We start from the raw sequence: 27,388 nt of genomic DNA on the forward strand, positions 1-27,388 counted from the left end.
GAAACTGGAGCCCGCCTCAGCGCGGGGAGAGTGAAGCAGGGAGTGCGTGAACTGAGACCATCCAGTGTTACCTGTGGAAGACGCCTGGGATGCATTGCAGAGTAGTGCAGGTTGTGTGAAATGACCTAGACAGAAGTGGACAGAGCCTTTGAGACTGGAAGAGATCAGCTAAGAAAAAGTAATGGAGAGAGAGAAGGAAGAGAGGGGAGAGAGAGAAAAGCAGAATCCCAGCTAAGCAGGAATCTCCAGGCTTACCTGGCAGCAGGAGCCAGGTGGCTTGGAGCAGAGGAGGGAGCAGTGGCAGTAGCGTTGGCTTCAGGCGATGGCACGGTGGCAGAAGTGGCAGTGACACTCGAGCTGGGCAGTGCGTCTGATGCCAACACCAGCAGCTGCTCTTATTCCCGCTGCTCTGGGTCTGGGGTGGTCCAGGAGCTCTGGGCAACCAATGAGGGGAAGGATCTGAGCCCCAGAAGGATTGTGTCATCACTTGCGTCCAGAAGCTGGAGCATCCAGAAGGACCACCCCACTTGTATTTGCATTGAGGTCATTGACGGCGGGGGCGGGAGGGGGACGTGGGGGGGTTGGTGACGACCAACGAAAAACACAGGAAAAGTGAGTAGGAATTTGAGGACAGTTTGACGTCATGGTTAACTTCACCTGTTCAGTTTCGCGGGTTTTGAACACACACATGTCCCACTCCATCCCCAGCTGTGCAATCTTGTCGGGCAGAGTCCAGCATTACAAGGAATGCTGTCTCCCCTAGGTCTGACCGCAGACCTCCGTGCAAGTGCAGCTTTGAGGGTTAATGCACAGTAGAGTTGATGATTCTGTGCCCAAGCAGGGGGTCTGATTCAGGCAGCTGGAATCACGAAAAGGAGAGCAGGGTTTGTGGGTATCAGACACAGAGGATCAAAAACTTTGTCACACTGGAACTCTGTTGCAGCTGTTCCTTTTCCAGGTGGAAACATCGTGGGCTAGTAACTTCTAGTGCCTCAGTATACTTATCTATGAAATGGGGATCATATTCTCATCTTGAAGGAATGTTATCATTACTAAGTGTGTACCTGTTATCTGCCCAGGTAGGGATCTAGAAGTGCTTACCAGGGAAGTTCATAGGGGATTCTGTGGGATCGCAAGCCATCTTCCCAATCAGCACCCTGTGCAGCTGCCTGGAGTCATGTTGGTTGGTCCATCATGTGGTTAAGGAGGGGCTGGATGCCCTGCTGGGCCTGAGCACGCAAGTGCAAGGCTAAAAGCTTCCAAGCGGACCTCTAGCCCCACGCCTCCTCCCCCACCATTCATCACCTAAAGTTCAGCCTCCTTCTCGAACCATTTGCCCAGCTGCCCCTTGCTTCCGGCTGCTGTTTGCCAAGACGTTCCAGTGACCTGTGATTCCAGCCCTGCACCCACGTCTACCGCAGTTCAGTCCTCTGCTAGAAAGCCTGCCAAGCTTGATGGTGCTGAAGAGTCCAGCGGAGTGCAATCCTCGCTCTCACTTCAGTCATACTCTACACACACAAACTCAGTACTTTCTCCAAACATGTGCCCAGTCCCAAGCCACAGGTACTCACAAAATGACACTGGCGCTCAGCGGCATCCAGGTGATGTGCTCAGTCCCGCCCTAAGTATGCGCAGAGCGGCATGATTAGGACCTGCATCCTCGAAACCTGCACCGACTCTCAGTAAGTGTGCTCCGTAAAGCCCAATTACCCAGCACCTCGAGCCTCCTACACACTGCCCAGCACGTTTCTGGATCTCTCTGTCGGAGCTCCTGCTCTAAGCCTTCCAGGAAGGTCTGAGGTGCTGACTTGCCGTCCTCAGCAGATAGAATGCAGAAAACGAAGCTTCTCGCTGTCCGCAGTATCGCTGGGTCTGAGCACATAGCGCAAGATGCAAGCAGCCTGTACAGACCCTCCAGCGCGGCAAGCACTGCGGCGGCATCGCGGGGTGGTGGAATAAAACACGGATCCCAGGTAGCTGGTTTTCTCAGGTGGAACTGAAACTAGCCGAAACGAGCCACGAGTGACCCTAGCCACAGGTCCACGCCCCAGACCTCAGTGTCAAGAAGCTTCAGTGTTTTGTTCGACACGGCAGCTGCCTCGCGGCACATCTCTTCCCCTTGCAGGTTGGTGGTCCCCGGGCTCAGGACACCTAACTTCCAAGATGCCCTTATTCCAATTTTCTGCTTCTTAACCGCAGCGGTGGCACTGATGCAAGCGAATAAAACCTTGGGGCAAGGGAACTGGATATCTGAAACTGGCTGTCCTCAGGCACGGCGGTGGGGGATCCCGGGAATGGAATAACTGGTTGGAAGCGCGCAAGTGCACTTGGGCGCGGAGCCGGGAAAGGCAAGATGTGCAAGGGAAGGATCCAGGATGGCGGATCGCGGGTTCAGTGCATCCTGGAGTCTCGAGGCAGAAATCGGGGGCTGAGACCCAGACCGGTGTTAGGGAACTCAGTAGCAAGACTAAATTGGCGAACGCGGCAAAGCAGATACTGTGCGGCATGTAAATTGGGCTCTGCCACTTAAGACTGTTGTAGGCGAGGCATTAAAACTCAGGTGCAAAACACTTCTGCCGACATGACTTCCAAGACCTGAGGTTTCTGACATATCAATATTCTGAAATCATTTGTAAGTACGTGTGCCGGGGAATTGCCTTTTCCTATTGAGAGAACCATTGCTTTCACCAGTGCAATGGTGATGACAAAATGGTTAAGAAAGGACTACTTTAGAAGCCGAATTTGTAACCATGTCTCTTTGTGGGCTCAGAACTCTACCCCTGGCTGCCACGTGTGCCTTCAACCTTCAAAGCCTACATTCGGTCCCCCTTCTGAAATCTTTGGTGGCTACAATGGGCTAGCGGTGTGAGGCAGGTTACAGGGTCTGTACCCAGAAGGTGCTAACGTAGCCTCCAGCAATTTCAGCTTTTCTTGAAAAAGTCTCCCCAGATAGCGAGGGACTGACATGAACTCATCCCTCAAGTACTCTGAATTTCTAAGGAGTCCTGGTGCTGAGCTGGGGGCAAGGTAAAAAAAAAAAACTCTTTGGCACTTAGCAGCATGTGTTGCACACCAGGTGGCACTCACCCAATGTTTGTTAAATAATGGAAAATAATTTACCGTGGCAGATTTACCAGCCAGTCTTACCGCTGTTACAAGACTCTTATCTAATCCTTCCAGCAGAGAATTCAGACCTAGCAAGGTAGTGCAGCTTTTCAATGGGATTTCAAAATTGTGAGCTCAAACATTTGAGACACTCCTCTCAATTTATTTGACATACAGAGTTGGTTTCCCCATGGAAGTTTCCAGGAACAAGACAGAGAAAGGAAGGTTAACCCTAAGGTTCTTTCGAAAGTCTAAAGTCTCTTAGTATGAGACACAAAATCATTCCCCTCAGAGCCCATCCTTGAGTTACCAAGTGAACTCAAAGTTTAGACCTTACCATGTGCACATTGCTTATGTTGCAGACAGCCCTGAGACTTCTTTTAACTGAAGCACTAAATAGAAATCGATCTTGAGAAAGTTGGCAAGGAAAATCTTGATTTAAAAATAGTTACCTAATTATTTGGCATTTCATTTTTCAGTCTTATTTCATAACTTTTAAACCTGGAAATCAGGTTTAAAAGATTAAAAGGTTTAAAGGATGGAAATAATCTAGTTTGGAGAAAAAATTTTTACAACATTCTGATAAACTCTAATTGCAGTGGTTATCTCTATACTTTTAAATTAGATTCCTTGGGAGATTGGGATTGACATATATATACTAATAAGTATAAAATAGATAACTAATAAGAACCTGCTGTATAAAAAAATAAATAAAATTTAAAAAAGAAAAGAACTAAATAAACAAATTAGATTCCTGTGCTATTTTTCAAAACTTTTTTTCAATTAAATTATACTTGATTTACAATGTGTTCGTTTCTGCAGGCAGCAGTGTGATTCAGTTATCTATATAAATACATATAAGTATATATGTATATGTATACATTTTTTAATTTTTTCATTATAGTTTATCTCAGGATATTAAATATAGTTCTCTCTGCTATACAGTAGGACCTTGTTGTTTATCCATTCTATATATAATCCTTGCATCTGCTAACCCCAAATTCCTAGTCCATCCCTCCCCACCACCTTGGCAACCACAAGTCTGTTCCTTGTGTCTGTGAGTCTGTTTCTGTTTCATAGATAGGTTCACTTGTGTCATATTTTAGATTCCATGTATAAATGATATAATACGGTATTTGTCTTTCTCTTCTTGACTTCACTTAGTATGATAAACTCTAGGTTCATTCATGTTGCTATAAATGGCATTATTTCAGTTTTTTTTTTTTTTTTGGCTGAGTATCCTGTGCTTTTTTATGAAAAATTTTTAGAAAGATGATTAATCAGAGTGTACCAGAGACCCATATATGGTTGAAATTCTGTTTTTTTCCCAAACTTTTTCCAGTTTTATTGAAATATAACTAACATGCAGCACTGTATAAGTGTATGTGTCCAGCATAATGATTTGACTTACATATCATGAAATGATTATCACAATAAGTTTAGTGAATGTCTATCACCTCGTACAGATGGTTGAGAATTCTGTTAAGTTTCCATGCATTTAAAAGACTTATACCTTTAATTCTATACAATTTGTGTATGAAATAGACTCAACAACAACAAAATCACAACAGTAACAACCTCAGCAGTAGTAGAAACAACAGCTACAATAATTCATTCTCCTCAGACTAGGGGAAGTTCAGAGCCATCCAATTAACAGGAGAATTTCAAATGAAAATTCATTGGACTGGGTTCTGCATGTAAGGAACTTGGAAGTCACCACTTTGTCATAACAAGTAAAAAGCTGAAGAGACTGGAAATTAAACAACTTGTCTAGGATCCTTAAGAGAGGGAAGAGAAAGCAAACCTTTGCCCCCAAGACTGGGGAGACAGGCAGTGGATGATGGCTTACTGAAGCAGAGATCTCAAGGGGAAACCTCAGTGGGAACAAGTGCTGGAGCCAGTGCTATGGTAGGAAAACCTGAACTGTAATTGAAGAACTGCTGGAGACACAGTGTGGACAACTCTGAGAGTTAAGAACTCTGGGGGCACCCAGTCATAAGGGATCTCCTACAGTTGTGTGAATTTTAAGTCCTCGTGCTCAACAGCTTCTCACAGTACATAGGAGAGAAATATACCCTGATGGGATTTGCCTCTACAAGCTGCACTTGGTTCTCACAATAGGTAGCAGAGAAAAATCCCCTTGTGCATCCAGAGAGGGAGGGGAAAGGAACCATTTGGAAATACACCAAATCACCATGTTCCTAAGAAGGCCTGCCCTCAGGAGACACCACTTAACCAGAGCCTAACCTGAAGGCATATTATCTTGGTCAACTGACCAGGGGAAGGGAAATCCCCAACTACAGGCAGCTCTAGCCTTCCAACTGCCATTGAGAGCCTAGAACCAGGGACACAACTTCAGTAGATTTTAAGTTAGACAAGTAAGCAGAAGGACATTCATGGCAGAATGAAGGAAGGGATATCATGTCTGTGGAATTTTCTTGTCTCGTCATTCTTGGAAAATGAGAGGGCCTGACTTTCCTACAGAGCTGAGTTGACTTGCCCTTGGGGTGCTCCTCCCAACCACATAGGGACCTTCTTTGCGGCAGGTACCAGGAGAGTTTCCTTCCCAAATCCAGAGGCCATTTCTAGGGTGACTTCAGCTGCCAGGAAAAATGCTGAGTGTGGTAAAGCAGGGCCAGGTTGGTCACTTTGAGGGGTGGACAGGCTCAGCAGGTAACACCAAGGAACTACTCTGGGTGGGTTCCTCTGAGATGACTCAAATTCTCCCTTGGTTCAGAGCCATCCAGAATGGTTCTCCTCTCCCTGAGTAAGAACAGTGATCCATGGAGAAGAGGGATAGAAACAGGAATCTTCTCACTCTATGAGGAAGTTCCTTACACAGACAGCTCCTTTATGGGCTCTGTTGGCGAACCATACTGCGCACATGAGGGGACTTTCTCTATAACTGGAGTCTCCTGGGATTGGGAAGAGTAAGGTATTAAACAACTGAATTTGAGTCCTGCCTTTGTGACTCACTTATGTCCTTGAGCAGATAACAATCTCTCTGAGCCACAGTTTCTCAACTTGTAAAATGGGGAGTAACAATATTCTCTGTTAAAATATTTTATGTTAAACACCAGATACGTTGCTTGGCATGAAGGAGGTACTTAAGAGTGGTGTCTATTATTATATAACAAAGCCTTTAGAAGAGACAAAGAAGGACACCACATAATGATCAAGGGATCGATCCAAGAAGAAGATATAACAATTGTAAATATTTATGCACCCAACATAGGAGCACCTCAATACATAAGGCAAATACTAACAGCCATAAAAGGAGAAGTCGACAGTAACACATTCATACTAGGGGACTTTAACACCTCACTTTCACCAATGGACAGATCGTCCAAAATGAAAATAAATAAGGAAACACAGGCTTTAAATGATACATTAAACAAGATGGACTTAATTGATATTTATAGCACATTCCATCCAAAAACAACAGAATACACATTTTTCTCAAGTGCTCATGGAACATTCTCCAGGATAGATCATATCTTGGGTCACAAATCAAGCCTTGGTAAATTTAAGAAAATTGAAATTGTATCAAGTATCTTTTCCGATCACAACGCTATGAGACTAGATATCAATTACAGGAAAAGATCTGTAAAAAATACAAACACATGGAGGCTAAACAATACACTACTTAATAACGAAGTGATCACTGAAGAAATCAAAGAGGAAATCAAAAAATACCTAGAAACAAATGACAATGGAGACACGACAACTCAAAATCTATGGGATGCAGCAAAAGCAGTTCTAAGAGGGACGTTTATAGCAATACAATTCTACCTTAAGAAACAGGAAACATCTCGAATAAACAACCTAACCTTGCACCTAAAGCAATTAGAGAAAGAACAAAAAACCCCCAAAGTTAGCAGAAGGAAAGAAATCGTAAAAATCAGATCAGAAATAAATGAAAAAGAAATGAAGGAAATGATAGCAAAGATCAATAAGACTAAAAGCTGGTTCTTTGAAAGGATTAACAAAATTGATAAACCATTAGCCAGACTTATCAAGAAAAAAAGGGAGAAGACTCAAATCAATAGAATTAGAAATGAAAAAGGAGAAGTAACAACTGACACTGCAGAAATGCAAAAGATCATGAGAGATTACTACAAGCAACTCTATGCCAATAAAATGGACAACCTGGAAGAAATGGACAAATTCTTAGAAAGGCACAACCTGCCAAGAGTGAATCAGGAAGCAATAGAAAATATGAACAGACCAATCACAAGCACTGAAATTGAAACTGTGATTAAAAATCTTCCAACAACAACAAAAAAAAAAAAAATCTTCCAACAAGGGAGGGTGGGAGGGAGGGAGACGCAAGAGGGAAGAGATATGGGGACATATGTATATGTATAACTGATTCACTTTATTATAAAGCAGAAACTAACACACCATTGTAAAGCAATTATACCCCAATAAAGAGGTTAAAAAATAAATAAATACATAAAGTAATGGGCCTAGAAAAAAAAAGATAAATATTGAAGTCCTAACACCTCAGTAAAAAAAAAAAAAAAAAAAAAAAATCTTCCAACAAGCAAAAGCCCAGGACCAGATGGCTTCACAGGCGAATTCTATCAAAAATTTAGAGAAGAGCTATCACCTATCCTTCTCAAACTCTCCCAAAATATAGCAGAGGGAGGAACACTCCCAAACTCATTCTACGAGGCCACCGTCACCCTGAGACCAAAACCAGACAAGGATGTCACAAAGAAAGAAAACTACCAATATCACTGATGAACATAGATGCAAAAATCCTCAACAAAATACTAGCAAACAGAATCCAACAGCACATTAAACGGATCATACACCATGATCAAGAGGGGTTTATTCCAGGAATGCAAGGATTCTTCAACATACGCAAATCAATCAACGTGATACACCATATTAACAAATTGAAGGAGAAAAACCATATGATCATCTCAATAGATGCAGAGAAAGCTTTTGACAAAATTCAACACCCATTTATGATAAAAACCCTGCAGAAAGTAGACATAGAGGGAACTTTCCTCAACATAATAAAGGCCATATATGACAAACCCACAGCCAACATCGTCCTCAATGGTGAAAAACTGAAAGCATTTCCACTAAGATCAGGAAGGAGACAAGGTTGCCCACTCTCACCACTCTTATTCAACATAGTTTTGGAAGTTTTAGCCACAGCAATCAGAGAAGAAAAGGAAATAAAAGGAATCCAAATCGGAAAAGAAGAAGTAAAGCTGTCCCTGTTTGCAGATGACATGATACTATACACAGAGAATCCTAAAGATGCTACCAGAAAACTACTAGAGCTAATCAATGAATTTGGTAAAGTAGCAGGATACAAAATTAATGCACAGAAATCTCTGGCATTCCTATACACTGAGGATGAAAAATCTGAAAGTGAAATCAAGAAAACACTCCATTTACCATTGCAACAAAAAGAATAAAATATCTAGGAATAAACCTACCTAAGGAGACAAAAGACCTGTATGCAGAAAATTATAAGACACTGATGAAAGAAATTAAAGATGATACAAGTAGATGGAGAGATATACCATGTTCTTGGATTGGAACAATCAACATTGTGAAAATGACTCTACTACCCAAAGCAATCTACAGATTGAATGCAATCCCTGTCAAACTACCACTGGCATTTTTCACAGAACTACAACAAAAAATTTCGCAATTTGTATGGAAACACAAAGGACCCCGAATAGCCAAAGCAATCTTGAGAATGAAAGAAGGAACTGGAGTAATCAGGCTCCCTGACTTCAGACTATACTACAAAGCTACAGTTATCAAGACGGTATGGTACTGGCACAAAAACAGAAATATAGATCAATGGAACAGGATAGAAAACCCAGAGATAAACCCACGCACATATGGACACCTTATCTTTGATAAAGGTGGCAGTAATGTACAGTGGAGAAAGGACAGGCTCTTCAATAAGTGGTGCTGGGAAAACTGGACAGGTACATGTAAAAGTATGAGATTAGATCACTCCCTAACACCATACACAAAAATAAGCTCAAAATGGATTAAAGACCTAAATGTAAGGCCAGAAACTATCAAACTCTTAGAGGAAAACATAGGCAGAACACTCTGTGACATAAATCACAGCAAGATCCTTTCTGACCCACCTCCTAGAGTAATGGAAATAAAAACAGAAATAAACAAATGGGACCTAATGAAACTTCAAAGCTTTTGCACAGCAAAGGACACCATAAACAAGACCAAAAGACAACCCTCAGAATGGGAGAAAATATTTGCAAATGAAGCAACTGACAAAGGATTAATCTCCAAAATTTATAAGCAGCTCATGCAGCTCAATAACAAGAAAACAAACAACCCAATCCAAAAATGGGCAGAAGACCTAAAGAGACATTTCTCCAAAGAAGATATACAGACTGCCAACAAACACATGAAAGAATGCTCAACATCATTAATCATTAGAGAAATGCAAATCAAAACTACAATGAGATATCATCTCACACCAGTCAGAATGGCCATCATCAAAAAACCTAGAAACAATAAATGCTGGAGAGGGTGTGGAGAAAAGGGAACACTCTTGCACTGCTGGTGGGAATGTGAATTGGTTCAGCCACTATGGAGAACAGTATGGAGGTTCCTTAAAAAACTACAAATAGAACTACCATATGACCCAGCAATCCCACTACTGGGCATATACCCTGAGAAAACCAAAATTCAAAAAGAGTCATGTACCAAAATGTTCATTGCAGCTCTATTTACAATAGCCAGGACATGGAAACAACCTAAGTGTCCATCATCAGATGAATGGATAAAGAAGATGTGGCACATATATACAATGGAATATTACTCAGCCATAAAAAGAAACGAAATTGAGCTATTTGTAATGAGGTGGATAGACCTAGAGTCTGTCATACAGAGTGAAGTAAGTCAGAAAGACAAAGACAAATACCGTATGCTAACACATATATATGGAATTTAAGGAAAAAAATGTCATGAAGAACCTAGGGGTAAAGCAGGAATAAAGACGCAGACCTCCTAGAGAACGGACTTGAGGTTATGGGGAGGAGGAAGGGTGAGCTGTGACAGGGTGAGAGAGAGTCATGGGCATATACACACTAACAAACGTAGTAAGGTAGCTAGCTAGTGGGAAGCAGCCGCATGGCACAGGGAGATCAGCTCGGTGCTTTGTGACTGCCTGGAAGGGTGGGATAGGGAGGGTGGGAGGGAGGGAGACGTAAGCGGGAAGAGATATGGGAACATATGTATATATATAACTGCTTCATTTTGTTGTGAAGCTGAAACTAACATACCATTGTAAAGCAATTATACTCCAATAAAGATGTTAAAATGAAAAAAAAAACCTTATCTGACTATATCAGCTCAATAAGATAAATTAAGTAAAATCAGTACACACTCCTCTACCTTCTTAAGAGGAAGGCAATCTCTAAATGTTTCATTCTCAAAATAAGTCCAAATTGCCAAAGCCACAGCAGAATGAATCTGCCTTCCCCAAACCTCTTACATACCAGCCTGGCCATGATGCAGGCTCATTGCCTAGCAGGGCTAATGAGAATTTATAATGAATATTTGCCACACTGCCTGGCATGGAGCAGGCACTCAAGAGTGGTGGCTACTATCATCATTATAACAAAACTTTATTCCTGCTCCTGCAAGTGCCAAATCATATCAACTTGTATGGAAAACTAGTAAAATGCAGTGCATAATCCTCTACTTTCTTAGAACGAATAAACTGAATAAAATTTAAATCCTTTTTGTGACCACCTAGAGGGGTGGGATAGGGAGGGTGGAGGGAGATGCAAGAGGGAGGAGATATGGGGATATATGTATATGTAGAGCTGATTCACTTTGTTATATAGCAGAAACTAACACACCATCGTAAAGCAATTATATTCCAATAAAGATGTTAAATAAATAAATAAATCATTTCTTGAGGATCTATTGACACTAACAAAAAATTATTATTTAGTGCGCTAGCATGAAGACAGTGCCGCTGACAGGGCTATAAGATATGTAGGGCCAATAGCCCCAAACTAGACATAATCAAACTGTCAGTTCTTTTTGATGTCTAATATCTATATAATTTTATGGTTATTCTCTTTCATTTCTTCCCATCAGGTTGTCAACTATCCCTTCTTGCTGGTGTCATTGTGACTGCATTTAGCAACAAGCTACCCATTGCATTTTCATTTGCTGTGTGGTAAAACTAACAACAAAGTAAAAGCAACAAAAGAAAAATTTAATATACACGTATGGAAACAAAGAGCCTATAGGGATTAAGTGAGACCTGGTAAATACTGATCAAGCAATATAAAAAGGGTCTCTGTGGTCATCTGCTCAGTTAATCTGTACTCTAGAGAACAGAAATAAAGCTTGTCAGAATCATGTGTAAACACAGAGCAAACAGATCCTGAGTAAGCATTTAGGAGTGCTTTTCATCCTGTATTAGGTCTTTTCACTTTGTATAACTGTAACTCTATACCCATTAAACTATAATTCCCCATTCTTAGCAACTACCATTCTACCTTCTGTCTCAAAAGGCAGAAAAGGAGTGGAAGATAAAAATAGCAACCAAGAACAATGCAACGAATAAGAAACAGTCACAAATGTAGTAAATATTTATCCAGCTATATCCATAAACACTTTGAATGTCAGTGATCTGAATGCACCAATTAGCAGACAGAAACTGTCAGAGTGTATCAAAAATCAGGACCCAGCTGTATGTTGTCTGCAAGAAACTGACTTTAAATATAAAGACAGACACAGATTGAAAGTAAATGGGTAGAGAAAATATACCATGCTAACATAAGAAACAGGAGTAGCTACGTTAATTTCAGACAGAGCAGACTTCAAGGAAAGGTATCAGGGCTAAAGAAGGGCATTACATAATAATAAGGGGGTCATTCTCCAAGAAGACATAATACTTCTTAACATGTTTGTGCCTAAAAAAAATAGCAACAAAATATGCGAGGGGAAAACTGATAGAAATGCAAGGAGAAATTGATCAACCCACTACACAGCTGGAGACTTCAACACCCCTCTATCAGAAATAGACAGATACAGCAGGCAGAAAAATCAGTAAGACCCATTTATGATAAAAACCCTCCAGAAAGTAGGCATAGAGGGAACTTACCTCAACATAATAAAGGCCATGTATGACAAACCCACAGCCAACATCATCCTCAATGGTGAAAAACTGAAAGCATTTCCACTAAGATCAGGAAGAAGACAAGGTTGCCCACTCTCACCACTATTATTCAACATAGTTTTGGAAGTCTCAGCCACAGCAATCAGAAGAAAAAGAAATAAAAGGAATCCAAATCGGAAAAGAAGAAGTAAAGCTGTCACTCTTTGCAGATGACATGATACTATACACAGAGAATCCTAAAGATGCTACCAGAAAACTACTAGAGCTAATCAATTGAATTTGATAAAGCAGCAGGATACAAAATAAATGCACAGAAATCCCTTGCATTCCTATACACTAATGATGAAAAATCTGAAAGTGATTTTAAGAAAACACTCCCATTTACCACTGCAACAAAAAGAATAAAATACCTAGGAGTAAACCTACCTAAGGAGACAAAAGACCTGTATGCAGAAAGTTATAAGACACTGATGAAAGAAAGATGATACAAATAGAGAGATATACCATGTTCTTGGATTGGAAGAATCAATATTGTGAAAATGACTATATACCCAAAGCAATCTACAGATTCAATGCAATCCCTATCAAATTACCAATGGCATTTTTCACAGAACTAGAACAAAAAATTTCACAATTTGTATGGAAACACAAAAGACCCCAAATAGCCAAAGCAATCTTGACTTTTTTTTTTTTTTTTTTTTTGTGGTATGCGGGCCTCTCACTGTTGTGGCCTCTCCCTTTGCGGAGCACAGGCTCTGGACGTGCAGGCTCAGCGGCCATGGCTCACGGGCCTAGCTGCTCCACAGCATGTGGGATCTTCCCAGACCGGGGCACGAACCCGTGTCCCCTGCTTCGGCAGGCGGACTCTCAACCACTGCACCACCAGGGAAGCCCAGCCAAAGCAATCTTGAGGAAGAAAAACGGAGCTGGAGGAATCAGGCTCTCAGTCTTCAGACTATACTACAAAGCTACAGTAATCAAGACAATATGGTATGGGTGGGAGGGAGGGAGACACAACAGGGAAGAGATATGGGAACATATGTATAACTGATTCACTTTGTTGTAAAGCAGAAACTAACACACCATTGTAAAGCAATTATACCCCAATAAAGATGTTAAAAAAAAAAAGACAATATGGTACTAGCAGAAAAACAGAAATATATATCAATGGAACAGGATAGAAAGCCCAAAGGTAAGCCCACGCACATATGGTCATCTTATCTTTGACAAAGGAGGCAAGAATATACAATGGGCAAAAGACAGCCTCTTCAACAAGTGGTGCTGGGAAAACTGGACAGCTACATGTAAAAGAATGAAATTAGAATATTCCCTAACACCCTAAACAAAAATAAACTCAAAATGGATTAAAGTACTAAATGTAAGGCCAGACACTATAAAACTCTTAGAGGAAAACAGGCAGAACTCTTGCAGAACACAGGAAGATCCTTTTTGACCCACCTCCTAGACAAATGGAACCTAATGAAACTTAAAAGCTTTTGCACAGCAAAGGAAACCATAAACAAGACGAAAAGACAACCCTCAGAATGGGAGAAGATATTTGCAAATGAAGCAACTGACAAAGGATTAATCTCCAAAATTTACAAGCAGCTCATGCAGCTCAAGATCAAAAAAGCAAACAACCTAATCCAAAAATAGGCAGAAGACCTGAATAGACAGTTCTCCAAAGAAGATATACAGATTGCCAACAAATACATGAAAGAATGCTCAACATCATTAATCATTAGAGAAATGCAAATCAAAACTACAATGAGATATCTTCTCACACTGGTTGGAATGGCCATCACCAAAAAATCTACAAACAATAGATGCTGGAGAGGGTGTGGAGAAAAGGGAACCCTGTTGCACTATTGGTGGGAATGTAAATTGATACAGCCACTATGGAGAACAGTATGGAGGTTCCTTAAAAATCTAAAACTAGAACTACCATATGACCCAGCAATCCCACTACTGGGCATATACCCTGAGAAAACCATAATTCAAAAACAGTCATGTACCACAATGTTCATTGCAGCTCTATTTACAATAGCCAGGAGATGGAAGCAACCTAAGTGTCCATCGACAGATGAATGGATAAAGAAGATGTGGCACATATTATACAATGGAATATTACTCAGCCATAAAAAGAAACGAAATTGAGTTATTTGTAGTAAGGTGGATGGACCTAGAGTCTGTCATACAGAGTGAAGTAAGTCAGAAAGAGAAAAACAAACACCGTATACTAACACATATATGGAATCTTAAAAAAAAAAAAAAAGGGGGTCATGAAGAACCTAGGGGCAAGACGGGAATAAAGACACAGGCCTACTAGAGAATGGACTTGAGGATATGGGGGAGGGGGGAAGGTAAGCTGTGGCAAAGTGAGAGAGTGGCATGGACATATATACACTACCAAACGTAAAATAGATAGCTAGTGGGAAGCAGCCGCATAGCACAGAGAGATCAGCTCGGTGCTTTGTGACCACCTAGAGGGGTGGGATAGGGAGGGTGGGAGAGAGGGAGAGGGACGCAAGAGGGAAGAGATATGGGGATATTTGTATATGTATAACTGATTCACTCTGTTAATAAAGCAGAAACTAACACACCATTTTAAAGCAATTATACTCCAATAAAGATGTTTAAAAAATTAAATAAATTAATTTTTTAAAAAGATGTTCAAAATAATATAATTTAAAAAAAAAGAAAAATCAGTAAGGACATAGTTGAACTAGGCAACAACATCAATCAACTGTATATAATCAATATCTATAGACTACTTTCACAATAGCAGAACACACAGTTTTTTCCAGCTCACATGGAATGTTCACCAAGATAGATCACATTCTGGGCCACACAACAAACCTTAACAAATTTAAGAGAATAGAAATCATACAATCTTTGCTCTCAGACCACAGTGGAATTAAACTAAAAATCATTAACAGAAAGCTACTGGTAACAAATGTACCACTCAGGTGAGGGATGTTAATAATGGGGGAGACTGTGCATGTGTGGGCACAGGAGGTATGTGGGAAATCTCTGTACCTTCCTCCCAATTTTGCTGTGAATCTAAGACTGCACTAAAAACATAAAGTGATTTATTTTAATTGTTTGTACTGTGTAAAGAAGGGGAGAAGCCCAAGCTTTCCATCAGTGATCTATGCAGGTGGATCTATGCAACACTGGAGGAGGGGAAACATCAATGTTTAATTATGCTGGAGGTAAAATTATCTGAAAAATGTTGCATGTACTGTGAGTATGAAAATTATATAAAAATCATATTGAAATAGAACAAAGCAAAAAGTTATTAATATTAAAACTACGAACAATTGAGATCCAGCTGTGTGTCAAGCACTATGTATATGTTCTCTCTTATACTCTCAACACTTTAATAAGATGGATATCATTATCTTTGTTTTATAGGTGAGGAAATAACAAGAGAATTTGGCTTGAATTGATTGTATTTCCAAGGTGTCATTGAGGCTCTGAGATGCTGGAACATGGTTAATCTGCTGTAACATCAGGTAAGAGGTCTGGTCCTCCGGCCATGACATTGAGTCAGAGGAGGACACAGGCATGTCTTCCTGCTTCAGGGCTAATGTGATTTGTAGTACCAGGCATGAATTATTTACAGTTCCTGTACCAACATTTGGGAGATTGACAACTTTGCAGTAGGAAAATGTCAGTGCTGCCACTTAAGTAAATTGCTAAAAATTAAAACCAAATCAGACCCATAACAAAATTCGTAAAATAACAATTTTAAATGCCTCAAAGTTCAAAGAAACAAAATTCTAATAACTTCTTAGAATTAATTCTAATAACTTCTTAAGTTGGTATTATGCATTGTTTCACCTTGTCTGAAATTGTGGTTGTTTCAGTAGTGTTTTATTTTGCAGTGGGGGAAAGGGGAAGGGGGAGAGTGCTGGGATTCAGGAGATAAGGTTCTAATTCCTACCTGTAACCCTAAATGATGTGATTTTGAGAAAATCGTTTGGACCTCTATTTCCACATTTGTCAAACAAATCTCTTGGATTGAGAGGTTTCGAAGTTTCTTTCTAATTCTGACATTCTACAAACTTGCTGTAAACTTCATGCTATCTTTAATAGTATCTTTATTTAACACCAAGATACTTACTATTTGGCTTCCTCCATTTGCCCTGGAAGGTAGCATTGTCTACTGAAAGAACAGCCGGAGGGGTCAACATGAAGGAGTAAGGAAAGTCATTCTATTTAAGTGATGCAGTTAGAAAAGGCTTCTCCCACCACCAGCTGCTCAATATGAAGAGGGGAGGATTTTCAAAATAGATAGGAGGAAGAGGGGGACAGATACCTTGCCCTTGTATCTCTGACACTAAAGGATGTTATAGTGCCCTCTGAGAGGGGAGAGAAAGCTTGTTGCCTGGACTGGCAGAACGATATTTTTCTCTTTGTCATGAAAATGGATCTACAACTGACTCCTAGTCCTTGCATGGATGCCATGCTTTCTCCAAGTTGTCAGCACATGCTTTGTAATGGGTCTGCTTGGAGAGTTCACCTATAGCCTAAAGCATATATCTAATCCAGCCTGAAAAAGAAAGAAGAAATGAAGAAGACCAATTTCCTAAGAATGATTATGGTCTCTTAGGGAGGTAAGAATCACACAAATGAAATAATTAACCAACAAGGACCCACTGTATAGCACAGGGAACTATCCTCAATATTTTGTAATAACCTATAAGGGAAAAACCTGAAAAAAATAGATATATATGTATAATTGAATCACTTTGCTGTACACCTGAAACTAACACAACATTGTAAATCAACTATACTTCAATTTTAAAATAAATAAATAAAAATAAAGAACAATAAAAGAGAATAAGCATTGTTTTCCTATTGCTGCCATAGCAAATTATCACTACTTTAGTGGTGTAAAACAATACAGACTTATTAACTTACACTTCTGTAGCTAGAAGTCCCACGTCCAACATGGCTCTCACTGTTCTAAAATCTTGGCAGGTTTGTGTCCGTTCTGGAAGCTCTAGAGGAGAATCCATGTCCTTCCCATTTCCTGTTTCTAGTGGCCACCCGTGTTCCTTGGCTCATGGCCCCTTCCTCCATTTTCAGAACCAGTAATAGCGACTTGAATACTTCTCACATTACCTCACTCCAACCTCTGCTTCCCTCTTCTACTTGGAAGGAGCCTTGTGATTTTACTGGGCTCACCTGGATAATCCAGGATAGTCTCCCCATCTGAAAGTCCTCAATTTAATCACATCTTTAAAGTCTCTTTTGCTGTGTAAAGTAGCAAATTTGCATTTCCAAGGATTAGGATGTGGTTGTCTGGGGGCAGGGGTCCTTATTGTACCTACCATAATAAGTAAATGTTGGGCTGACTGGCAAGGACAGTGAATGCTGGGGCTTGGAGAAAGAGGCAGCCATGGGCTGGAGCACTGAGGAAGTCGCCCAGAGCAGGTGGGCCAGAGCCCGAAAGTGGCTAAATAGAGGGGAGGTAACAGAGTGCCTGAAAAGAGAGTGCATCTAGTGGGGTGTGGGGCAGGGGGTGAGGAGACCACTCTTTATATCATGTGCCATCCTCTGTCCCTCTTCTTGAGAATGGTGCCTCCCTGAATCTACAACCTGTATGGCTGGCTGCATTGAAATCTCAAGTATCAGATGTTCCTCCTCTAGCAACTTCCAGTTTGTGTTCTTCAATATTCCTGTTCATATGTGCTACAGAGCAAGGGGGGCTATTGAGCGAACTGTTGTCACATTTGGTGAAACTCCAGTAGAGGTGGGAAACGGACTGCTTTGCATCACATAACTCCAGGCCTTGACAGGTTATTGGTTAGGATGCAGTTAAATCCTGAAGTTGGTGCTTGAACTTTGAGCCCCATCCCTTAGATACTTCTACTAGATCCCTTTGACAATAACCAAACAACAAGGCTTTTAATTAAGTGAGGATTGTATTAAAGCCCACCTGAAAAAACTCACTTTATTTTTATAACCTGTATCCAGTATTTAATGATGCATGCAGGTTGGGCAGGCAATAGGGAATTGTTAACACATGGAAGATGCACGTGAGCCCCAGGACTTCACTGCTTGAACTTGGAGAAACTTTCTAATGTGCCCGTGCTCCCAAGAGACATGTGATCATTATTTAGGCGTCAGGCTCCTGGAGCTTTGATGTATGATTCCCTGATCCCTCGATGGGAATGCCAACTGCCATTAGAGCCTAGAACCAAGAATACAACATCAGTGGATTTTTAGGTTAGGCAAGGAATGAGAAAGGCATTTATGGCAGAAGAAAGGAATGGGATATCGTGTCTGTGGGGTTTTCCTGGCCTCTCATTCTTGGAAAATAAAGGGCCTAGCTTATTTTCCTGTAGCATAGAGGTGACTTGACCTGGAAGGCTGCTTTTAATCTTTTTTAATCTCTTAATCATTTATGGGGAAGTATCATATAATAAACCTCATAGAAAAATCTCAATTAATTTCCCAAGTCAAAAATTAACAGATACTACTTTCTCAAACCTCAGTGCAAAACCTGGAACTGAATAAGTGAAGCATAGTTTTAAAAGTTATTCTAAATTTTAAAATACTCTTTTATACAACTTCTGAGTCAAAGTGAAAATCAAAACAAAAGCTATAGACTATTTTAAATATGCAATCTTTATATCTTGTAAACATGTCAGTGGTTACAGATGAACTCAGAGAACGAAATCCTAGCATTACATAGTTTCATAATTTACTTATTAACTCAACAAATATTTATTGAGCGCCTATCATGTTCTATGGAATTTTCTAAGTTCCAGGGATATAGCCAAGGATACATGTAACTTCCCTCATAGAGTTACATGCTGGTGGAAGGACACAGACAAAAAAAGAAAAAATAATAAATATATAATATTTTAGATAGTGGTAAGTTCTATGAATAAAAAATTAAGCTGAATAATCAGGTGATAGTAATCTGAGAAGGAATGTACTTTTGTATATGGTGGTCAGGAAAGTCTTCTCTGAGGTGGTTCGTCAGAGTTCTAAAGGAAGGGAGGGAATCAGGCATACAGACTTTTGGGGAACAGCATTTTAAGCAAAAAAATAATTAAAAATAAATAAGTGCAAAGACCCTGAGGAAGCTGGGAATGAAACAAGTGATGGGTTATTTTGCAAGAGAGCAGAGACATGATATGACTCAGATCATGTAGTACCTCAGACCCACAGGGAACCAGAGAGTTGACTACAAACACAAAAGAGAAGAAGACTTAACTCCTCATTTAATAAATATTTACTGAATGCTGCCTTGTGCCAGGCATACTGTTCAGTGTGTAGGGGATTCAGCAATGAACAAAATAGCCATATTCCTATCTATGTGGAACTTAACATTGTTTACATAGGATGGGATACATATGATAAATTAACTAAAATATATGCTATGATGGTAGTAAGTAGCAAAGAGGTAAAAAGAAAAAAGCAAAGAAGGGTTAGGGTGGCTTGGCAGGTGAGGGACAGTATCAGAAAGGTTAGCCAGGGTAGGTGATATTTGAATAAATATCTGGAGGAGGTGGGGCCATGGGATAAGAACATTCTGCAGAGAGGTACGAGCAGGTGCAAACACTTGAGGGGGTCGGTGCTGGTGGATATAGAATGAGGGGTAGTAAGAAGGCCAGTGTGAGGTGGTGAGAGGAGAGGAAGGGAAGATGAACTTGGACCTTGTAAGCTATTGCAATGCCCCAGGTGTTTACTCTGTGAGATGGGGACTCAGTGGAGTATTCTGTACCTAAGGGAGATATGGTCTGATCTACCTTTGCAACTAAAGTTGGGCTACTGTGTTGAATACAGACTGAATGGAAGCAAGGGTCATAATTCTGTGTGCTGCTGAGGAAATAATAAAGTCAGTGAGTAGAAGGGGATGACTTTTCCAATTAAAGAATCCCACTTAACTGACTGTCCACCAGTAAAACTAGCTGCCCAGTAACGTTGGAAGTTATAGTCAGCAGTTGGTCACCGGCATTTCCAACAGATGCCAGGGATGTTGATGCTGTGAAATTCCTATATCAAATAAGCCTTTAGACCCTATGATATCCCAGATTCCTTCTAATACTAAGCATCTCCGATTCTACAGCATGTATCACCTCAATCTCCCCCAGTTAGAATATAAGCTCCATGAATGCAGGGGGTTTTGTCTGTTCTGTTCATTGCTGTGGTCCTGGAGTTCAAATAGGGTGAAGCATATAGCAGACACTCAATGATTATTTGTTAAATATAGGAATGTCTCTGTTAAACTTATTGCAGGACCTGAGCAACGCACTTTTCTTCTCTGCACAGCAGAGAGTAAAAAGTTGGATTAGATGGCATCTGATTATCTTTCCAGGTCTGCCAGTGTGTGATTCCCTTTCAAACTGTGAGCCGTTGTTCTAACGGGCTTTTCAGGCTATGGGGTGTATGAAGGGGTGCTGTTGGGAGGAAAGGCAGGGATGGGTAAGGGCAAACCTGAGTCAAGGAGAAGAGAACAGATAACTTCTGGGGCTGGGGACCAGAGCACTCTCTGAAAATAAATGTGAATATCTCTTTGAGATACACAGGGTTCTAATTCCAGTAAAGGTGTTTCACTAGACACTGAGGATACAGGATACCGAGGATCCACCCCAAACATGGTATCATTGCCTCGTTTGAGCCCACCTGGTCAACAAAATGTCACAGGTCCCTGAGGTTCTCATGGGATAAACAGCATAAATAGCAGCAACACTCCTTTTAAGTGTATTGAAAATACATTTTTTATCTTGATGAAGTGCACAAATGAGAACATTTCTTTAAAGAGAGATTTCCATTGAGGCTCAGCATTACTAGGCATCTCCAGACACCCACAAGGCAGCGATTTCATGTGCCCCTGAGGTTTAGCAGAGCAGCCAACAGGTTGGCTGACAGGGCCCAGATTTTCTACCAGATAAGCCAGTGAGATATGCGTCATATTTATTGAATACAGAATCAAATATATTGATAAAAAAGATGAACACTGGATAGCTGCAATGATTTTATTCTGCATTTAGTTTATTTCAAACAAAAGAAGTGTTTTCAATGTCAAGAAGCATGCATACATGGGTGTCTTCTAGGCTATTTTTTTTGTAAGTTGCTTTCATTGCAAACTAAAAGAAGTAGAGTTCAGCTTCATAGCGACCTAGGAGAAAAAAGAAGTAACAGCTATTACTTACTAGTTAAGAGGCTCTTGTCATGTATTATCCCAATTACTTTTTATATTGATGAGACTATTGTTGCCTTCAAGTTAGATGTGGAAGCTGAGGCTCAGAGAGGGTCTAGCCCATGTCGTATAATTAGTAGAGGACAGACACAGGATTTGAACCCAAGTCTATACTCTGAATTCAGATGTATATGACACTGTAGAGTATCCTCCAAAAGGATAGGGTAATTACCTTTCAAACTCAAATGCCAGGATAATCACAATTATAACCCAGGGAACTGTGTTTTAAATAAATAGGATCTATATTTCCTGAAGGATCTCAGTGGCACAGGGAGAAACTGGAAAAACAGAGAGAAATGAATCCAAGTTTTAGGGGTTTCAGCTGTTGGGACTGTCTGTTCCTTCTTCAGACACTGGTGTGGGTGCCTTCCCCTGTGGATTTTTCACCCATATGAACCCACAGAGGATTAGAGTGTGGACTGCACCCCTGCAATACCCAGTCATTTATCCTCCCACCTGACAGTACAAAGGGCAGTCACCTTCTTCCTAGAATCATTTCGCTGCTCAGATCCAAAAGTTCCTGCGACGCCCACCAAAGACTTTGAAGCCCATCTTGGTGGGCAACATGTTGCTCTTCACCATGCTCCCAGATCTGCTCAGCAAGCCTGCCAGCCGATGGGTCGTGCAGGTTGCAGTGTTGCAGGCTCTCTTCCGGGCAGTGATGCTGATTTGCAGGATGGAGAAAAAGAAAAAACCTGTTAGTGAGAGCTTGAGTGCAGGTGCTGCCCCACAGGATCATCATGGAAAATTACTGCTCTCAGAGGCACCAATAAACCTTAAGTACTTCTGCTAGAAACGGTCATCACAGCAGAAAATCATAGGCCATTAGGGAAGATGCCACAATCACTCCCCATACACATTTCCAGGGGTGTCAGAAAACCCAAAGGTGCCTCTGGGATATGCTTTCCTGAGCATGAAGGAGGGAGCGGATGCCCTGTGCTGGGTGCAGCAGGGAGTCTCACCTGGAGCCCCGTGTCTTCTGCTCCTTCTCCAGCTCACGGGCCCTCATCTGCTCATAGTCATTCACCATTGCAGCCAGTAGGAGGCGGAATTCCTCCTCATTGAGTGTAGCAGGATCAAAATGACTATCAAAAGCCAACCTAGGGAGGGGAAGCAAGCCCAATACAGGCTTTGAGCCCCTGACTACCCCCTCCCCAGGATAAGCAGCCAGGTTTCCTGGTTTCTGCAACTTCCCCTGAGGATGTGGCTGCCCCAGCTCTCAATGGACAGAGCGTGAGGTCAGTATCCATCCAAAAAATCTGCTTCACCAGGATTTAGGCTCTGGTGTGACCTAAAAGAAGTGGTTTGCTCCAAGTGGATCATATAGGCTTGTGAAAGCTGGTGGTTAGATTTTCAAGAATTTTATGAGCTTAGTGTTAAATACAGCCATTATTAAAAATTAAGTGATAATGATAGTTTGAATCTGAAAATCATTTCACTTTAATGTAATTTGAGGGTGAGAAATTAAATGTATAGGTAACATATCAGATTTAATAACAAATAACAAATTTATTGGCAAAGAGGTTAGAAGATAGGATGTAATCTGTTTCTCAAATTGCGGTTATATTAGTAAATAGGTTTGCTAAAAATACAAATATTTGGTAAAAAGCAATGTTATATGAAATTTACAATAACCAGTACTGTATATCTTATGTGTGTTTGTACATATCTTTGTCTCATAAACAGTTTATGATAAACTTATATATACGTTTACATTCATACATTACCACCACCACCACCCCACCCACAACCCCACCAAGAGCCAGATTCAGCACAGCACAACTGAGAACAGAATATTAGGATCCAGGGACAGAGGGAGGTGGGAGCGCTCCTGGCAGGGCTGTCTCACCTGAATGGCGATGAGTGGAGCACGCCTGCCTGGTACAAGACCAGGATGCTGAGGACCAGGAAGGGGGGGAACTTCCAGAAGACCATGACGACTCTCTGCAAGGGAAGAATAACATCAGCACCTGGAGAATAACAACTTCCATGAGCCCACAGACCCAGGCTCTGCTCCTGCCTCTGCCCCTAACTCCCGGGCGTCCAGCTTCAGGCTGGACATGTCACTCCACTTCACCATCGTTTCCTCCTCTACCAGGTGGACTGCTGGAAGATCCAGTAAGCCTGCAGCATGCTTGGTTTAGCAAAGAAACCTAGTGGGACAACTGGGTGAGGAGGTCTTAGTCTATAGCCCCCACCCCATCACTCCACTCACTCTCACATACAACCTGTTGGCCAGGACTCCTGGAGGACAGAGTCCGAGTACCTGTCACCACAGCTTTTCCCACTGTGCAACCCAGAGCTGTCCTCCTGGTGCCGGGCTTTTGCACATACATGGAGGGGGGAGGGGATTACCGAGGACAAATTTCTGCCGTTGGAATCCCTGAGAAACTGAAGAACCACATTCTACTGCTCAGCTGCTCCACACTTTGGTAGAGAGTGCCCTGTAAGAATCAAGCTGGAAGGGTCTCAAATTGGAACCCAGGACTTAAACTGGGAAAAAAGTTCCCAGAACCCGCAACGGGGGCTTGCGTTTAAAGGCTGCCTGCCCCTCAGTCACTGCACCTATTTGCCTCCCGCTTGCGCTGGCCCAGGTTCTGAAGCATTTCCCGCGGTCCGCTAGGCACAAGACGTGATCCGTGAGAGCACCATCTGCACAAAACTATTCCTGCGTCCAGATCTGCTTGCAGTGCCAGGGGAGCTCCAGCATCCCAAACTGACCTAAGCACGTGTGCTTCGGGAAAGGAAACTGGAGCCCGCCTCAGCGCGGGGAGAGTGAAGCAGGGAGTGCGTGAACTGAGACCATCCAGTGTTACCTGTGGAAGACGCCTGGGATGCATTGCAGAGTAGTGCAGGTTGTGTGAAATGACCTAGACAGAAGTGGACAGAGCCTTTGAGACTGGAAGAGATCAGCTAAGAAAAAGTAATGGAGAGAGAGAAGGAAGAGAGGGGAGAGAGAGAAAAGCAGAATCCCAGCTAAGCAGGAATCTCCAGGCTTACCTGGCAGCAGGAGCCAGGTGGCTTGGAGCAGAGGAGGGAGCAGTGGCAGTAGCTTTGGCTTCAGGCGATGGCACGGTGGCAGAAGTGGCAGTGACACTCGAGCTGGGCAGTGCGTCTGATGCCAACACCAGCAGCTGCTCTTATTCCCGCTGCTCTGGGTCTGGGGTGGTCCAGGAGCTCTGGGCAGCCAATGAGGGGAAGGATCTGAGCCCCAGAAGGATTGTGTCATCACTTGCGTCCAGAACCTGGAGCATCCAGAAGGACCACCCCACTTTTATTTGCATTGAGGTCATTGACGGCGGGGGCGGGAGAGGGACGTGGGGGGGTTGGTGAGGATCAACGAAAAACACAGGAAAAGTGAGTAGGAATTTGAGGACAGTTTGACGTCATGGTTAACTTCACCTGTTCGGTTTCGCGGGTTTTGAACACACACGTGTCCCACTCCATCCCCAACTGTGCGATCTTGTCGGGCAGAGTCCAGCATTACAAGGAATGCTGTCTCCCCTAGGTCTGACCGCAGACCTCCGTGCAAGTGCAGCTTTGAGGGTTAATGCACAGTAGAGTTGATGATTCTGTGCCCAAGCAAGGGGTCTGATTCAGGCAGCTGGAATCACGAAAAGGAGGGCAGGGTTTGTGGGTATCAGACACAGAGGATCAAAAACTTTGTCACACTGGAACTCTGTTGCAGCTGTTCCTTTTCCAGGTGGAAACATCGTGGGCTAGTAACTTCTAGTGCCTCAGTATACTTATCTATGAAATGGGGATCATATTCTCATCTTGAAGGAAAGTTATCATTACTAAGTGTGTACCTGTTATCTGCCCAGGTAGGGATCTAGAAGTGCTTACCAGGGAAGTTCATAGGGGATTCTGTGGGATTGCAATCCATCTTCCCAATCAGCACCCTGTGCAGCTGCCTGGAGTCATGTTGGTTGGTCCATCATGTGGGTTAATGGGGGGCTGGATGCCCTGCTGGGCCTGAGCACACAAGTGCAAGGCTAAAAGCTTCCAAGCGGACCTCTAGCCCCACGCCTCCTCCCCCACCATTCATCACCTAAAGTTCAGCCTCCTTCTCGAACCATTTGCCCAGCTGCCCCTTGCTTCCGGCTGCTGTTTGCCAAGACGTTCCAGTGACCTGTGATTCCAGCCCTGCACCCACGTCTACCGCAGTTCAGTCCTCTGCTAGAAAGCCCGCCAAGCTTGATGGTGCTGAAGAGTCCAGCGGAGTTCAATCCTCGCTCTCACTTCAGTCATACACTGCACACACACAAACTCAGTACTTTCTCCAAACATGTGCCCAGTCCCAAACCACAGGCACTCACAAAATGACACTGGCGCTCAGCGGCATCCAGGTGATGCGCTCAGTCCCGCCCTAAGTATGCGCAGAGCGGCATGATTAGGACCTGCATCCTCGAAACCTGCACCGACTCTCAGTAAGTGTGCTCCGTAAAGCCCAATTACCCAGCAACCTCGACTCTCCTACACACTGCCCAGCACGTTTCTGGATCTCTCTGTCAGAGCTCCTGCTCTAAGCCTTCCAGGAAGGTCTGAGGTGCTGACTTGCCGTCCTCAGCAGATAGAATGCAGAAAACGAAGCTTCTCACTGTCCGCAGTATCGCTGGGTCTGAGCACATAGCGCAAGATCCAAGCAGCCTGTACAGACCCTCCAGCGCGGCAAGCACTGCGGCGGCATCGCGGGGCGGTGGAATAATACACGGATCCCAGGTAGCTGGTTTTCTCAGGCGGAACTGAAACTAGCCGAAACGAGCCACTAGTGACCCTAGCCACAGGTCCACGCCCCAAACCTCAGTGTCAAGAAGCTTCAGTGTTTTGTTCGACACGGCAGCTGCCTCGCGGCACATCTCTTTCCCCTTGCAGGTTGGTGGTCCCCGGGCTCAGGACACCTAACTTCCAAGATGCCCTTATTCCAATTTTCTGCTTCTTAACCGCAGCGGTGGCACTGATGCAAGCGAATAAAACCTTGGGGCAGGGGAACTGGATATCTGAAACTGGCTGTCCTCAGGCAGGGCGGTGGGGGATCCGGGGAATGGAATAACCGGTTGGAAGCGCGCAAGTGCACTTGGGCGCGGAGCCGGGAAAGGCAAGATGTGCAAGGGAAGGATTCAGGATGGCGGACGGCGGGTTCAGTGCATCTTGGAGTCTCGAGGCAGAAATCGGGGGCTGAGACCCAGACCGGGGTTAGGGAACTCAGTAGCAAGACTAAATTGGCGAACGCGGCAAAGCAGATACTGTGCGGCATGTAAATTGGGCTCTGCCACTTAAGACTGTTGTTGGGGAGGCTTTAAAACTCAGGTGCAAAACGCTTCTGCCGACATGACTTCCAAGACCTGAGGTTTCTGACGTATCAATCTTCTGAAATCATTTGTAAGTACGTGTGCCGGGGAATTGCCTTTTCCTATTGAGAGAACCATTGCTTTCACCAGTGCAATGGTGATGACAAAATGGTTAAGAAAGGGCTACTTTAGAAGCCGAATTTGTAACCATGTCTCTTTGTGGGCTCAGAACTCTACCCCTGGCTGCCACGTGTGCCTTCAACCTTCAAAGCCTACATTCGGTCCCCCTTCTGAAATCTTTGGTGGTTACAAAGGGCTAGTGGTGTGAGGCAGGTTACAGGGTCTGTACCCAGAAGGTGCTAACGTAGCCTCCAGCACTTTCAGCTTTTCTTGAAAAAGTCTCCCCAGATAGCGAGGGACTGACCTGAACTCATCCCTCAAGTACTCTGAATTTCTAAGGAGTCCTGGTGCTGAGCTGGGGGCAAGGTAAAAAAAAAAAATCTTTGGCACTTAGCAGCATGTGTTGCACACCAGGTGGCACTCACCCAATGTTTGTTAAATAATGGAAGATAATTTACTGTGGCAGATTTACCAGCCAGTCTCACCGCTATTATAGGA

The 27,388-nt window shown here is 42.7% G+C and overlaps 1 protein-coding gene and 1 long non-coding RNA gene across 2 annotated transcripts in view; one reads left to right on the top strand and one right to left on the bottom strand.

Annotated features, from left to right (window-relative positions):
- The window catches only part of LOC307190002, a 103,112-nt gene that overhangs the window by 46,776 nt on the left and 28,948 nt on the right, over window positions 1-27,388 (top strand). Inside the window, exon 2 of the long non-coding RNA XR_013829338.1 lies at window positions 15,671-15,771. This is a non-coding gene — a long non-coding RNA (uncharacterized lncRNA). The remainder of the gene's footprint in view (window positions 1-15,670; window positions 15,772-27,388) is intronic.
- Window positions 21,984-23,414, bottom strand: LOC307190000 (calcitonin receptor-stimulating peptide 1-like; the record flags this gene model as incomplete). The annotated part of the gene is made up of 3 exons (XM_079928724.1): window positions 21,984-22,143; window positions 22,442-22,579; window positions 23,329-23,414. 3 exons carry the CDS (start codon window positions 23,412-23,414, stop codon window positions 21,984-21,986), a joined length of 384 nt encoding a protein of 127 aa, XP_079784850.1.

The sequence above is a fragment of the Stenella coeruleoalba genome, assembly GCF_951394435.1.
Source record: "Stenella coeruleoalba genome assembly, chromosome: 8".
Classification (NCBI taxonomy): domain Eukaryota; kingdom Metazoa; phylum Chordata; class Mammalia; order Artiodactyla; family Delphinidae; genus Stenella; species Stenella coeruleoalba.